The sequence below is a fragment of the Mauremys reevesii genome, linkage group 1 (genome assembly GCF_016161935.1).
Source record: "Mauremys reevesii isolate NIE-2019 linkage group 1, ASM1616193v1, whole genome shotgun sequence".
In the NCBI taxonomy this organism is placed as follows: domain Eukaryota; kingdom Metazoa; phylum Chordata; order Testudines; family Geoemydidae; genus Mauremys; species Mauremys reevesii.
In genome coordinates this window covers 243,194,675-243,208,752 of record NC_052623.1, presented here as the reverse complement: position 1 = coordinate 243,208,752, position 14,078 = coordinate 243,194,675, and the positions used below count along the sequence as shown (strand labels likewise).

The 14,078-nt window shown below is 38.2% G+C and overlaps 1 protein-coding gene across 6 annotated transcripts in view; it reads right to left on the bottom strand.

Annotated features, from left to right (window-relative positions):
- Nucleotides 1-14,078, bottom strand: part of RECQL (RecQ like helicase) — a 31,420-nt gene that overhangs the window by 17,151 nt on the left and 191 nt on the right. For 2 of the 6 annotated variants that reach the window (XR_005600327.1, XM_039544239.1), the window contains exons 1-10: nucleotides 13,834-13,966; nucleotides 12,058-12,155; nucleotides 10,428-10,503; nucleotides 8,768-8,965; nucleotides 7,499-7,678; nucleotides 6,596-6,702; nucleotides 5,520-5,718; nucleotides 4,353-4,519; nucleotides 3,098-3,179; nucleotides 5-153 (exon numbers count right to left, since the gene is read on the bottom strand). Coding sequence is in view for 5 of the 6 variants with exons in the window: in XM_039544239.1 (XP_039400173.1) it covers nucleotides 5-153; nucleotides 3,098-3,179; nucleotides 4,353-4,519; nucleotides 5,520-5,718; nucleotides 6,596-6,702; nucleotides 7,499-7,678; nucleotides 8,768-8,965; nucleotides 10,428-10,443 (1,098 nt within the window). In the remaining variant the exon portion in view is untranslated. Of the gene's footprint in view, nucleotides 1-4; nucleotides 154-3,097; nucleotides 3,180-4,352; nucleotides 4,520-5,519; nucleotides 5,719-6,595; nucleotides 6,703-7,498; nucleotides 7,679-8,767; nucleotides 8,966-10,427; nucleotides 10,504-12,057; nucleotides 12,156-13,833; nucleotides 14,024-14,078 lie in introns of those variants that run through there. The other 4 variants (XM_039544223.1, XM_039544233.1, XM_039544259.1 and 1 more) reach the window with 4 other exon arrangements.

The following is a 14,078-nucleotide window of genomic DNA, read 5'->3' as shown; positions in this document are numbered from 1 at the left end:
TAACCTGTATTTCATTGGCTGCCCATCCCTTGTGAACTTTGGTCTTATCTTTGGGCTCCAGATTTGCATGGTAAGCATCTGCCTTAATTCCCAGTTTCCGCAAACTAATGGTAACTTGCTCTGAGTCCTTCTGTGAAAAACAGTAGATAATTCCTGTACCAAAGAAAAAACAAAAACAAAAAAACCCCACTTTTTATGGCAATGAAGTGTTTAAAAAAATGTAAGTGAACTTCATGTTTGTGCAAGGTGCAGGATTAATAGGCTTGAAGATAACACCAAAGGAACTGACAAAACATGGGGAAAGAGTGCAAAACTTCCCAAACACTGACTCAATAGTATGCTTGGTCATGCAAAAGCAGAAAAAGCAGTACAGTCTCCACATCAATTCCAATTTTGGACACTCTGCTTAGATAGCAATGGTATCTCCTTATATACCATTTATAAAAACAATGTAACAATACCACCATGGTCTTATATAGCACTTTATCAGTAGACCACAAGGTGTTTTACAAACGAGGACACTATCATTAGCTCATTTTACAAACAGGAAAACTAAGGCACAGAGAGGGGAATTAACTGCCCAACCTCACTTAGCAAGCAGGTGAAGAGTATCACAGATAAATACAAGATTGAACAGATATTTTAGCATTCAAGATGAAGTGGCCATTAATGCCTCTGTAGTCATAGGACAAAAAGTGGGGCTAGTGGGTTATAGATTGTTGTAATAAGCCATAAATGCAGTGTGTGTCTGTATGGTTTTTAGTGGCGAAGTTATGAATCTAAGCTCCCTGGCTCATCTTTTGAAAGCATTGTGCAGGTTTCCTTTGAAGACGAGGACTGATGGCCAGATGTAGAGTGATCGCTTTGTGAAAAGTATCCATCCACAGGTGATAAAAACACCTTGTGTTTTATCATTTTACTGCAAGAGTTCATTTGAGAGCATAGCAATTGTCTGGTTTCACCCACATAGTTGTTTATTGGGGCATTTAGTGCCCTGGATGAGCTCCATCACATGTTTTAAGACCCATGGCTCTTGAAAGGTGTGTTGATCATTGTAGCAGTGAAGATAGGTCTGCAGGTTTGCATCCCTTGTTCTGGCAGAGTCTGGTGCCGCTTTGAGACGGTGTGTTCTGGTCTGCGGGGAGCTTGTCTCTGCTGAGGAGCTTGGAGAGGTTGGTGGTAATATGAAGGCAAAGAAGGGGTTCCCCATCCTGAAATAAATCTTTCCTGAAGCCCCTCCTCTGGCCTTCATGCTCTTACTAAAGAGACTGGATTTATTACAATAATCTGTAACCCCCAACCTTCTTTTTTTGTCCTATGACTACAGGAGGTCTAAGAGACCTTGAATGGTCTCTTTGTGCACTTACGCTAAAAACTTTCTATCTGTTCAATCTTGTATTTAACTGTGACATTCTTAGTACCTTTCCCAGACCTGAAGAGGAGCTCTATGTAAACTCAAAAGCTTGTCTCTCTCACCAACAGACATTGATCCAATAAGCAATATTACTGCACCCACCTTGTCTCTCCATTTTCCAAAGCGTTTTCATTCTAACAGGGTATTTCGCAGCACCTTTAAATTGCTTTCATAATACAGCTCAACCTATTGTAAGCTACCACTGAAAGGAACTTCAAAATTTTATTATTATATGTATTAGAGTAGGGTCCAAAGACGTAATCAGGATCAAGGATTAGGCACTGAACACACACAGGAAGGCACAGGCCCTATTCCAAAGAGATTACAATTTAAATAGACAAATAGTAAGGGACAATACAATGTTGGAACTACATAGCTTGTTACTTTTGTTTTGCTTTTAAATTGCGATGCTTAATGGAAGGGGTCTTCTAATAGTGATGAGTTCTCCATACATTTTGGGGATACTTTGGAGCAGTTCCATAACATAGGAGGTTGCCTAAAAAGAAGGTCTCTTGTATAGGTTTCACTGGACTGTATGCTAATTGTTGGGTTAAAGAGAAATTCAGGTCACCATAAATGGAACGTCATCCATTCTTTCAGACCATCTTAGCAGCTTTGGACAAATTTTCTAAATTCCTGTTGCCGAGTCCCTCTCTCCTAGCTACATTTTTTTTTTTTAAATAATCAGGAATTTATCCCTAGGAAATAGCAAAGTGATTGTTAGTTATGGATAAGAGCTGAAATTACTCAATTCAGACAGCTGCTCCTGGGTCCTGGTTTGAAATTATACCGATAGAGGTATGTAATACATTAAATTTATAGATCCCATATTTTCAATATTTATGAGTCAAACATTTTATTTTGAAATCTGGATACAAGGTGGCTCTATCTAGACCTTTAACCAAATTAGAGAAGTTGATCGGGTAACAAAATGTTTAATTTCTAAGATACATACTTTTTTGATTAAAAAAGATGTTGATAAAAAAATACAGCCAAAAAAAGATGGGAGAGGGATTTGGACAAATAAATTGATCTGGAGGAGTGGGTCTCTATATGGGGAAAGGGATATAAATCTCCAATTTATAAAAGTCACTGTATAGATGGCATTTCACTCCAGTTAACATCCATCATATTTTTGTTATTAGGGAGGTGCTCTGTTGAGAGGTTGAAGGGAAAATCAGAACATACTTGCACACATGGTGGTTGTATCCAGGAATTAGATTGTTTTCACAGGAAATTATTAAAGAGAATCGTCTTAGGACAAAATGCCAGCTTCCAAGAGATCCCAACCTGTCTTATTTAATGCTCCAGGAAAGGATCTATGTTTGACACAGAACAAATTAATTCATTTTTGACTGTTAGCAGCTAAACTATGTATTGCACATTATTGAAAGTGTGTGGATTCCCCACCCTCCCTAGAATTGTGGCTTTCTAGAGGGACAGCTTTCCTCACCAAATACGTACACAAGAGATGCACCAAGAGGAGGACAGCTATTTAGAAATTTGGTCATCGTTTCTAGAGTATTCAGAGGAGGAGGGCTCCCCAGCCAGCAAGCATTAGCCAGGTTCTTTGAATATTAACCTGATCCTGAACAAGTGATATACCATCTATTATGTTACTGTTTTATTGTAACTTTGCCTTAAATAAAAAGTTTAAAAGCACTAGTTTTTAATATTGCTTACCCGAGAGCCCTTTGTATCTTCCATTGATGATCTTAACAATGTCCTCAATGAAGACCTCACTGTTTGAAGGTTTTTGACGAACCTGAAAAACACACACACACACCCCCACACACACCCCATATTGCGTATATTAGCAAAGAACTCTTAAATGGCCATTCAGCCAATTTGTTATATTCCTATTACTATACTCTTGTAAACTCATCTATTCTTCCCTTTGACTAATTTACATTTATTCTACAGTGTAAAGATCCATCACGACTAAAAAGCTCATTCAGAAGCTGTCCAATAAAGAATGTGAAAGTAACCACAGAAGTTCCCAACTTTTCCAGACAATTGCACCAGTTTTCTAAGCTAAAATACTGGCTGTAGCAGCCAGTGCTTGTCACCTGCCATTCAATTAGGAACATTCTAGTCTGTCAAACCCCACTCTCACAATGTATGGAGCAGCCCAAATTCTACTAAAGGCAAGAAGATACAAAATTTTAACAAGATGTCATGGTGAAGCACCAAGGCCCAGCTCAGAAGCTAGCTCATTAAAATAGGAAAGGATAGCCTCCAATATTACTAATCACAAAAGCCTTGAGTTCAGTACCAGTACACAACTCCCGGTTCCCAGCTACTGTTTAGAACCAAGTTGGCAAAAATTAGTTTGAAGTAAAAAGAGACCATCTAAGACATAAGCAAAACAGACCAAGAACACAAATACTTGGATAACAGGGAGTGGGGTGGGGGAGGAGGAGATTACAATCTAATTGTTTAAGATAATCTCTTAGTATTCAGGGTTATTTTTGTCATACTCCTGTGTTTCTCTTGTTTTGTTGGGTTTTCACCCCTCCCCACCTCCACTTCTTTGTCATTTCCTCAGACAGAAAAATATTCAAGAGAACTCAATCTTCCAGAGATTTAGCTTGGAAGGATCCTGTGGGAATTAAACAGTTCCAAAAAACCCAGAACAAATTTAGCTATTATTTGTCCTCAAGGTAAACTAACTATTAGAACACTATCTTCTGGCAAATAAGTCACCACCACAGAAAGAAGAATACTCTCAAAGGCACCTGGGGCAGTTAGGAGCCAGACTCTGAATGAAGTCATATAATTGTTGCTGGTGCCCTCATTTTGTCCTAGAACTATAGAATGAAATTCTGTCTTCCAGAAGGCGTAACATACTGATTGTTCTGTGTTCATACAATGGTGTCATGGGTCCATAACAGGGGCTCATAGGTACTACTTCAAATCAAATCAAGTCAATACATACCTCATAGTAAAGATTGGGCCGGTTGAAAGATGCAGTAAAGGTAATGCATTTCTGAACACACAAAATTTTCTGAGCATCCTTCAGAACATGACTTGTTGCAGTTGCAGTCAACCCAATCAATGGAGCATTGGGAAATTGTCGTTTTAAGATACCAAGTGACTTGTAGTCTAAATAAGAATAAGGGAAAAAAGATTTGGTTTCATACACCATCAGTGATATATTAATACATCAAATCTGCAGCAAGTTAACAAGTAATAACAGAACTAATTTACAAATCCAAATGAAGTGATTAGCAGGCAATGCCATATTGACATAGTGGAGTAACTGGCCTTGTAATGGATTTTTACCTGAATTCAGAATGTACTGTTTATTAAAATGTATTCAAGTTAAGAGAATTAGAAAACAAAACTAACATTAAAAAACCTCAAACATTCATAATTTACATTTTGATTTGTGTCACTTCCAACAAACAATTGCTGTCATTAGCAAAAAGAGATAAAGCCCATTATGTGTAATTTGTAAGCAATACTTTCTTTAGTAAGAAATTTAAAAGAAAATTCCATAAACAGTTTAGTAGATGATACTGTATTCATCTGTACCCTGAATCACAAGTTCTTTCATAGGCTGAGAAACAGCATTGATAAATACTAGTATTATGCAGCTGACCAGACATGAAACCAAAATGCTGCACAATTTTTCTTCTTGTAAATTACACTAGAAGTGACTAAAGTGCATTCCATGAAATTCCAACATGTAGCTATGGTATTTTCACCTTCAATACAGAGGTATTAAGCACCATGAAGAGAGTTGCACAGACTTGTATTTTCCACAGGAACCACATCTATATTAGAGATGACAGCCACAATCTGTTCCACTTTATGCAAATAAGGTGCAACTCACAGTCCCCTGGAAAACTGCCAAAGTAACCCACAGTTAAATGTTCCCAACTTAAATGAACTTGGGCCTTTAAACAAGGCCATAAATTATTTGTGAATGGTACTGAATTAACGAAATTAAAAATCTTTGAGTCAATGTACAAGTATTTGTGTTGTGTATTGTGCATACACTTCACTATCAAAAGGAAAACATTTCGCCCTCATTTCAGGCTTAACTCATCATTTATGCATGCTTGAATAACTTTGCATACATATTTCTGGATGGGCATACCAGGCCTGAAGTCATGTCCCCATTGACTACAACAATGAACCTCGTCCACAGCAATACGAGTGAGTCTTCCTGCTTGATAAGCTTTCTCCAGTTTTGACATAAACATTTTGCTTTTTGCAATCTTCTCTGGAGTAACATAAATGAGTTTTAGCTGCGAATTCTTATCCAGCATTTCGGTGTGAACCCACTTTACATGTTCCTGTTAAAAAACAAATAAGAAAGCTGGAAATGGACAAACCAGAATATCATACTCCTGTTCCTTAGTTCTAGAATAAATTGTGGTTTAATGCACAAAACACACCACTACACTCAGCATAAAAGACTTTTGCAAGTGATCTATGTAGATACATATAAAGTGATTATATTTTAAAAACAAATAAATATTAGCATTATTTTAGAAAAAGGAAGCAAATATACTCTGAATATTTGCACTATTATTTAGGGTGTTTATTTTCTTTATAAAATATCAGGTGTCACCCACATCTCTGCTGCTATGTTTTGAGAAAAAATTCCTTATGCCTCTGAAAGTGGCTACTATCTGATGGTAGTTACAAAAAACTACACACCCACACACAAAATGCAGCTAGCCATTTTCATAATGCCATATCATTGGGGAAAATAAAATCCTTTCTGCCCTTTGTGGCAGTCAGCTTATACCCAGAAACAAGAGACTTGATTCCATGTATATGAGTCTGCATTACTAAACATATTACTAAGTAACACAGTAATGTCCATCTTCTTTTAAATCCAGAAATTTGAGAGGTATGGCCAAAGAAAAACTATTTTAGTATCAAAAATGTACATAACTGCAAAATATGTTTATGTCACTAATGCAGTCCCACAAAATTCTATTCACTTCATGCAAGGTTTTGGCTTGTTTTATTGGTTTTAAACAGGACTGCAATATATTTGATTTAGATTAAAAATATTACGGTAAGGATTGGCAGGAAGATGTCCTTTGGCTTATAAATTTTCATTACAATCATGCAAAGCTGAGCTAGTCAATAAGAATATCCACATAATGTTCATAAACAACATGAATAAAGTAACTGCCATGTGACATTGTTACAACATACCTTACTGCTTGAAGCATTTAATAAAGTTGCAGAAATTCCCAGCTGTTCTAAAACCATTAGCTGATCTTCCATAAGTGAGATCAAAGGACAGATCACAAGTGTGAAACCTGAAACAAATAATCATTCATCTTACTTATCTAAAATATTTAGCTCATATGATTTCTCACTGGGGACTGAATTGAAACAAATAACTCAATTGCAACAAACAAAAAGCACCACAAAAGAACTAATATATCTAACCAAAGCAGGTCGGGTATACAGTGGCCAGATAAAGGAGACTAAACAATGCTAAGCAACAAGTTGGCCCCCTTGTAAAAATTTGCTTTTTTAAAATCCCAGGCCAATAAAAATGGTTTCACAATTAAAAAAAATAAATATCGCAACAAAGCAATTGTTGTTAAAAAACACATTCCTCTGCAACATCTGAAATCAAAAGCACTTTAGCACTAAGAAAGTGAAACAGACTTAAAAACAAAGGCTAAACTGGCTTCAACGATTTACATTGTACAAACTGAAATTCAAGAAAAACAGCAAATTTAGTAAGGAAAAAATTGGATTTTTAAAATATCTCACTTTTAATTAGCTAAAGATGTTGTTAGGAACCTAGACAAAGATTTGTTTAGAACAAGTGTTTGCAAGCTCTGTGCCTATGTTTTTAAGCCAACAGTGTCCCTTTAAAGTGAAATACAGAAAACTAGTAGAAATATATTTCTAAGGTAAGTTTTTGTCTCAAAATTGTTGCTCTTTCTTCCCATTATTGGGAATTATGTTTCTTATTCCAAATACTTAGCATTAGACAATTTTATTTACAGTAACAAAATATAGCATTACATCTCTCCAACTAACCATACAAAGAGAAAACTGAAATCCATTTGCTGGTACATGACATTTATTCTCATGTACCTTCAGAACATACTGCAGGTAACTGATAGCACAAACTCTTTCCACCTCCAGTAGGCATGACAAGAAATATATCCTTTCCTGCCATTGTAGCATTTATTGTTTCAAGCTGCAGAGGCCTAAACTTCTTGAGTTTAAAGCTATTACGAAGTGCAGCTTTGATCTTCTCACACCATGGGAAGTCTGTAAAAAGGAGCAAGCAGTAAAAATACATTTTATAAGTTAGAACAACATAAAAAGAAAAGGCAATTAAAATATAGAAGCAATTTTTACTGAAAGTAATGTCACATCAGGCAAAATTTTCAAAAGACTTGAAAAACAGCACCCATAGGATTTGCACATATAAACTGAAGAATAGTGTACATAAGTCTATGACTTGCATGAAAACATTTTGAAGATCCTTTGAAAATATAAACACAATATGTTGCCAGGCTTAGGGATCTAGTCACCCTGTAATGTGTATTAATGCTCAAAAAAAGCAGGCATACACCAAAGTACTCTAAAATGCTAATCCTTAATTCATAATATGAGTCCAATGAACGTAAATGGAAAAAAAGCATTATGCCTGGCACTCAATGTTTACAGGATTAGGCCCTACAATTGTACCTGATTCTTTAGTTATTTTTCAGGGTACTCTTAAACCAGTGTTCCTCAAGTACAAGGCAGAGAAACAAGCAAATCCAGAGAAAATATACAAGGAGGAATTTATTTATTTATTTATTTATTACGGCCAAGCAGAGCCTGAGTTTATTTACCTGACCAAAATTGCCTTCATTATACCAGACAAGCTCAAAGACTACAATGGATCATGTAGTAGAGCTGGGGGCCGAATTTGTCCCAGGATACTTAACAGATACCCCCGCCACCAAAAAAGATTTTAACTTCATATTCTAGTTAGTAACTTCAAGTTCCCAAATGATGATTCCTTAACAAGCAAAGGAGAAAACTGACAATAATCAGTTCCTAGAAGAATCTGCCCAGCAGAGCCCACTTCAGTATTCAGGAATATCTGAGCAAGCAAATATAAGCGTCACTCTATTAAAATGTAAGGCAAACCAAACAACCAAGATAACAACAAAAACTTCTTGGCAAAAGGAAATGGTACAATAATAAAATTGTCATTATGGAAATCAAAAAGCAACTTCCCATGAAACACAGGTGGGCCAAAATAACATATTCTAACTTTCATTATCTCATCAACATTGATAATTCTTGGTACATTCTTCACATTAAATGGTAAAGATAATAATAATTGAATTTGATTTTGTAAACCTTGTTTGTTCCATGCCTCAGCTGAGGTTTCAGTTTCTTCACTTTCCCCAGCCTCTGAATCTTCTGAAAATTGTTTTATTTTATTCTTTAACACCGTCTTCTTATGAATAAGCTCCTGTTGTCTTTCCAGAAGTTCCTGAATCTGGATCTCTACTGCCTGCAGCTCACTATCAGTGGAAACCAGCTCCTCCTTTAGCACTGAAGTGAAAGAGGGAGAAAAATACAACATTGTAACATGTATATTTTGCTAATTACAACTTCAAATGACATTAGACATTTTGCATCCAGTGGTTGACAGCAATCCAATCTACAATCAAGAGTGTCTGGAAAAATGGAGCGAGTACTCTCTTAGCTATTTGACAGGCCTGTTGCTGAGCTTAAAATATTTAATATTCACGAGGCACTCTGAATGTGTAAAATTACATTTATATTAATAAACCACAACTGTACTCTTCTTTGCTGCAGCTTAGGAGAAGTCTGCCACACTGTAATGATGGATGATTACCTTGGTTGTTGTATAAAAATCATGTCATAGTGTAACTTTTGAGAGACTATAACCACCTTGGCACAGGAATGGACTCAGATTCATAGATTTCAAGGACTGATGGGACCACTGTGATATAATAAGATATTTTTCATCTTGTGATCCTATAGTCAAATTTGGCCTTGACCACTTTTAGTACACAGGGATGCATGTTAGCACCGTGAAAATAGCATTAACATGCTACTTTCAAATATTCCAAATTGGGTGCACAAGCTCTGTCCAGCTGCACAGTGAAAAGTCTTCATATCAGGAAAAACATTAATTCCAGCAGAGCAGGGTGAACTGAGGATGGAAGCAGGGGAAGATAGGGGAACATGCTAAAATATATAGACCACGCTCCCAACTCTACCCTGTGTCCTGATATGTCCCTCCTCAGGTCTAGAAGCGGAAGATCTGCAGAGCATGAATTCTGCATAGGTTTGTAAGCACAGCAAAGAAGTCACAGCTTTTTAGGAGTACAGCCTAAGATATAAATTTGCTTCTCTGTGTCTAAGCACACTAGTGTGAACTGAAGTCAAGTGTTTCAGTATGTGGCTTCATTGCATTTGCCATTTAATGGACTAAATTAGATCATGCATTATTTAGATGAATGTAGCAATATTTCTGAAACTGTTTACAGTCCCATTAGATAACTACACCAACATATTTTTTCAAAAATGTTATGCTTTGATCCAAAAATAGCAACCAGGATAGTTCTCATGCACTGTAGCTACAGTAAATCTGTGTATCAAAAATCCTCATTGCAGATTTTCTGGAAACAGAACAAAACATGGAGGTTTTCCTTCCAAAATACCCTAAGGAACGAGTCCATGTTACAGACTAGTGGCCTGTGAAAGATGCCTTAAAAAAAAAAATTAAAACCACTTTGAAATTGTTAGAAACCAGGAAAGCTTTTACAAACTTGTGTGTGTATAGCTACAGAAATGAAAAAGTGTCCAAAATGAAATATGGAGGAAAACGTGATTTAAAAAATTATAGCAATTAAAATAATTTTCAACCTGAAGAAAACAGTTGTTGTTGAGGTAACAAGCACTGAAAACAGAGTTTTCTAACAAATCTGATGAAACCAGTTAAACGGTGGTGGAATGAACAGTTACCATCCTAATTTTGGTTTACCTGAAATGGTTGTCATCTTCAAAGTTGAAAGGACCCGTCCTTTATTAATAAATGTTGCGTAAGCAAGCAATTCTCTCTAAAAAAAATTAAAATATTTTATTAAAAATCTCTATAAATCCATTAGACTGTAGTAAAGAAATGGGGGAAATTCCATAAGCTGATATATCTTCAAGCTACACAGGACAAAGCATTATACAAATATATCATATAGAGAAATCCTTCTCTGGCAGGGAAACGACCAGAGACTCTCCATAATTTCATGGTATTATGAACAAAACAGCCAAGCTTATTAACTGGACATCATTTACTACTTTCTTGTAAAATCACACTGAATATATTACATTAAATTATATGCCTGTAATTCCACTCTGTTTGCTATATACCGATCCAGTTTTGTACTAATTTCTCAGATCCTGTCAGTATTCAAAATCCCCACTAGAGGGCATCACACATTTCCTTCAACAAAAAACACACTGATGTTAACTTAAATAAATTAATTCACAGGGAGAGGTCAATGACAGGATCCCTAGCACACTGCCAGACTTTCAACGTAAGTGACTCAGGACCCAAATTGGCAGAACAAGTCCCACAGAAGTCAGTGAAAGTCTGTCATCCCCATTAATAGGAATTGGAACATGCTATAAAAATGTAGTCCGCATGCTTTAGCGCAACAAAACAGAGAGCTGACTATTCATAAATGCAATTATAAGAATATCACAATTAATTACATAGTGACCTGCTAAAAAGCACTGAACCATCATGATGGGACTTATGGGGTTATGTTTGTTATTCTATAAGAGTTAGAACAGCAGCAAAAAACTCTTCAATATATTAAGTTAATAAATATTTGTGAATGATATTCCTTGTACTACAGTATGATCTTCACTGTATTACAGTAAGAAAGTAATACAAAATTAAACAAAACATAAAAATAAGACATCCTCCGTTACTTCAGCAGGAACACTGATTTGGAGAGAGAAAAAGGAAAAAATCCCCCAGCAAACTTCTACTGTCACTTCCTAAAAACTGATCATGAGATAACAACATAACCAATGAAAGGTCCAGCTAAAATACTTTGTTTTGTCAGAAGATGGAGTCAGAATAACTGAAAGGAGCTCTGCGTGGACAGAATCAGATTATTGCATATATTACTCATTTCAGACAATAATTGGCAAGATTAAGCTATCTACTATATAGGACAGGTGGCATTGTTCAAAATCCACTATATCTGATAAGAAGTTTGTGAATCTGAAATTGACATCATCAACAGGATAACCTCCCTTAATATTTTATGCAAGTGAATTTAATCCTTAGTAAAGTTACCAGGCTGGCAGCTCTGTAGACTGAAGTACCTAATTTATCCAAAGGACAGGAATAGAATGATCAGTGGCAATGCAAGCATCGCTACAAATGCCCTGCCAAGGTTAAACTGAGCATCCAGCTCTATGAGAGAAAGTTCAGTGCTCATAATGATTCAGTCCTTGGTCTCTCTCTGCTGATGCTGCCAACAAGTGCACCAGTTATTAGTTGCTTTTTCTCTAATGCAGACATTAAGGAACTGAACAAAGGCCACTGACTCATTTCACACAGGCCACTGAACAATCTTCAGATAGTAACTGGTTTCACTTACCAAACTTGCATGGATTCAAGCCAGCAGTCTAGAGATGACAAGCTCTGTATCTCACTTGCCATCCAGTTCCCAAAATAAAACCTCAGAAGAGTCAAACTCTAAAAAGAACCATGATGTCAGTAAAGCACTGCAAAAAGCTTAAAGTTAGATCAACTAAAACAAGGCAAACTGTGGCTTACCAAGCTGCATTAGATAATTCAACAATAAAAAAGCAAGATGAGATATTCAGGATCTCATTAAAACGCCCAGGAAAAAAATCCCAAGCTCGCAACAGTTAAAAAGCATGCAGAAGAACCTCAGAGTTAGGAACTGACCAGTCAACCAGACACCTCATTTGGAACTGGAAGTACTTAGTCAGGCAGCAGCAGCAACAAAAAAAAAAAAAAAAAAAAAGCCAATACAGTACAATTTTAAATGTAAACTACTAAAAAATAAAAGGTAGCATTTTTTTCTAATAAAGTTTCAAAGCTGTATTAAGTCCCTGTTCAGTTGTAAACTTTTAAAACAGCGATGACATTTTGCTTAGAGTTAAGAATATTTCAGAGTTATGAACAACTTCCATTCCCGAGGTATTCATAACTCTGAAGTTCTACTGTACTTAAAACTAACTCAATCTAAGTATCAGTTAACAGCAAATAAGAGGAGTATGGCAAGTGCAGCAATATCATCATGTCAAGAGATTTAATTACCATGTCCAAGGATAAAGAATGTTTTTAAAAGAGAAAGAAAGTGTTAAATTACATGCTCCACCCTGTAGAGAGAGGCAGCTGAACATCTCAAATAGGCTAAGTAGAGGCAGAAGATGACTCAGCTGAGTCAAGGATGTTTATATGGAAAATGTGCATCTGGCAAACTGTACCAGAATGCTCATGTAGTGATTCATTGGTGAATTTCCTTAGGAGAGGGATAGTTAAAGTCAAAAGCAGACAGAGCATACAGCAAGCCACAAAAAAGGGAAGGTGAGGACTAGGTGGACAATGCCTATCCAACCCAGCTAAGAATTTACTGAAGCTGGAGGTAGTGAATTGTTATTTAGCAATGAAGTGGTGGGGATGTTTTTGCATATTGGACATTTACACCGCTTTAAAGACCACCACTGAAAAAAAGGTATTAGTCCAGGGAAGTCCTATGGTTCTGTGTTACACAGTATAGGGACCGACTCAGTGGGTGCTCAGAGGCTGGAGCACCCACAGAAAAAAAATAGCACAGACCCACAGATTGATCAGCTCCTCCCAACCTCCCCCCGCGCCCGCCCGCCTGCCTGCCTCCCCCCCCATGATAAACTGGGCCAGTGGTCAGGAGGCACTGACAGGAGGGGGAGGACCAGGGGTGGAGCCTCAGGAGTGGGGGTGGCGTTGGGGGCAGGAAGAGGCAGGGTGGGGTGGAGCCTTGGGGGGGGGGAAGGAGTGGAGTGTGGGGCGGGGCCTCTGGGCAGCGTGGAGCTGGAAAACCCCCGGGGAAAGCTGAAAGTCAGGGCCTGTGTTACACAGGTCAGACTAGAAGAGCACAGCGACTCCTTCTAGCCCTAAACCTCTGTGCTTCGGGAGGGGGGGGGGCCGCTGAGAGGGAATTTCCTCAGCTTCTGTTTTACTGAGTCACTGAATAGCTCTTGCCCCAGATATGATACCCCACCCCGCCCCTCCCCTCCATCTCCACCCCGCCCTTTACCCTCCCCTCCCCTCCCCTGCTCCCTCCCTGCGTGGCACGCGTGGGGTGGGGTGGGAAGGGAGAGGGATGATGCCCCGCCCCTGCTATCCCAGCCCCACGTGAACTCACCCCGGCCCTTCCCACGCGCTGGGCTCAGCCCGTCCTCAGCCGGCGCCGCCGCCCTCACCTCTCGCTCTCGCCTGCAGCGGTTCCTCGGTTTCCCGCCCGCGCGCGCGCTTCCCCGCCTTTTCCCGGCCCGCCGCAACTTCCGCAGCCGGCTCCGGCCTCTACCGACCAATCACAGAGTCGCGCCGCTTGGATTGGTCCGGCGGAGCCCCCGTACCGCGACGGCCGCGGGAGGGAAGCGAACAAAG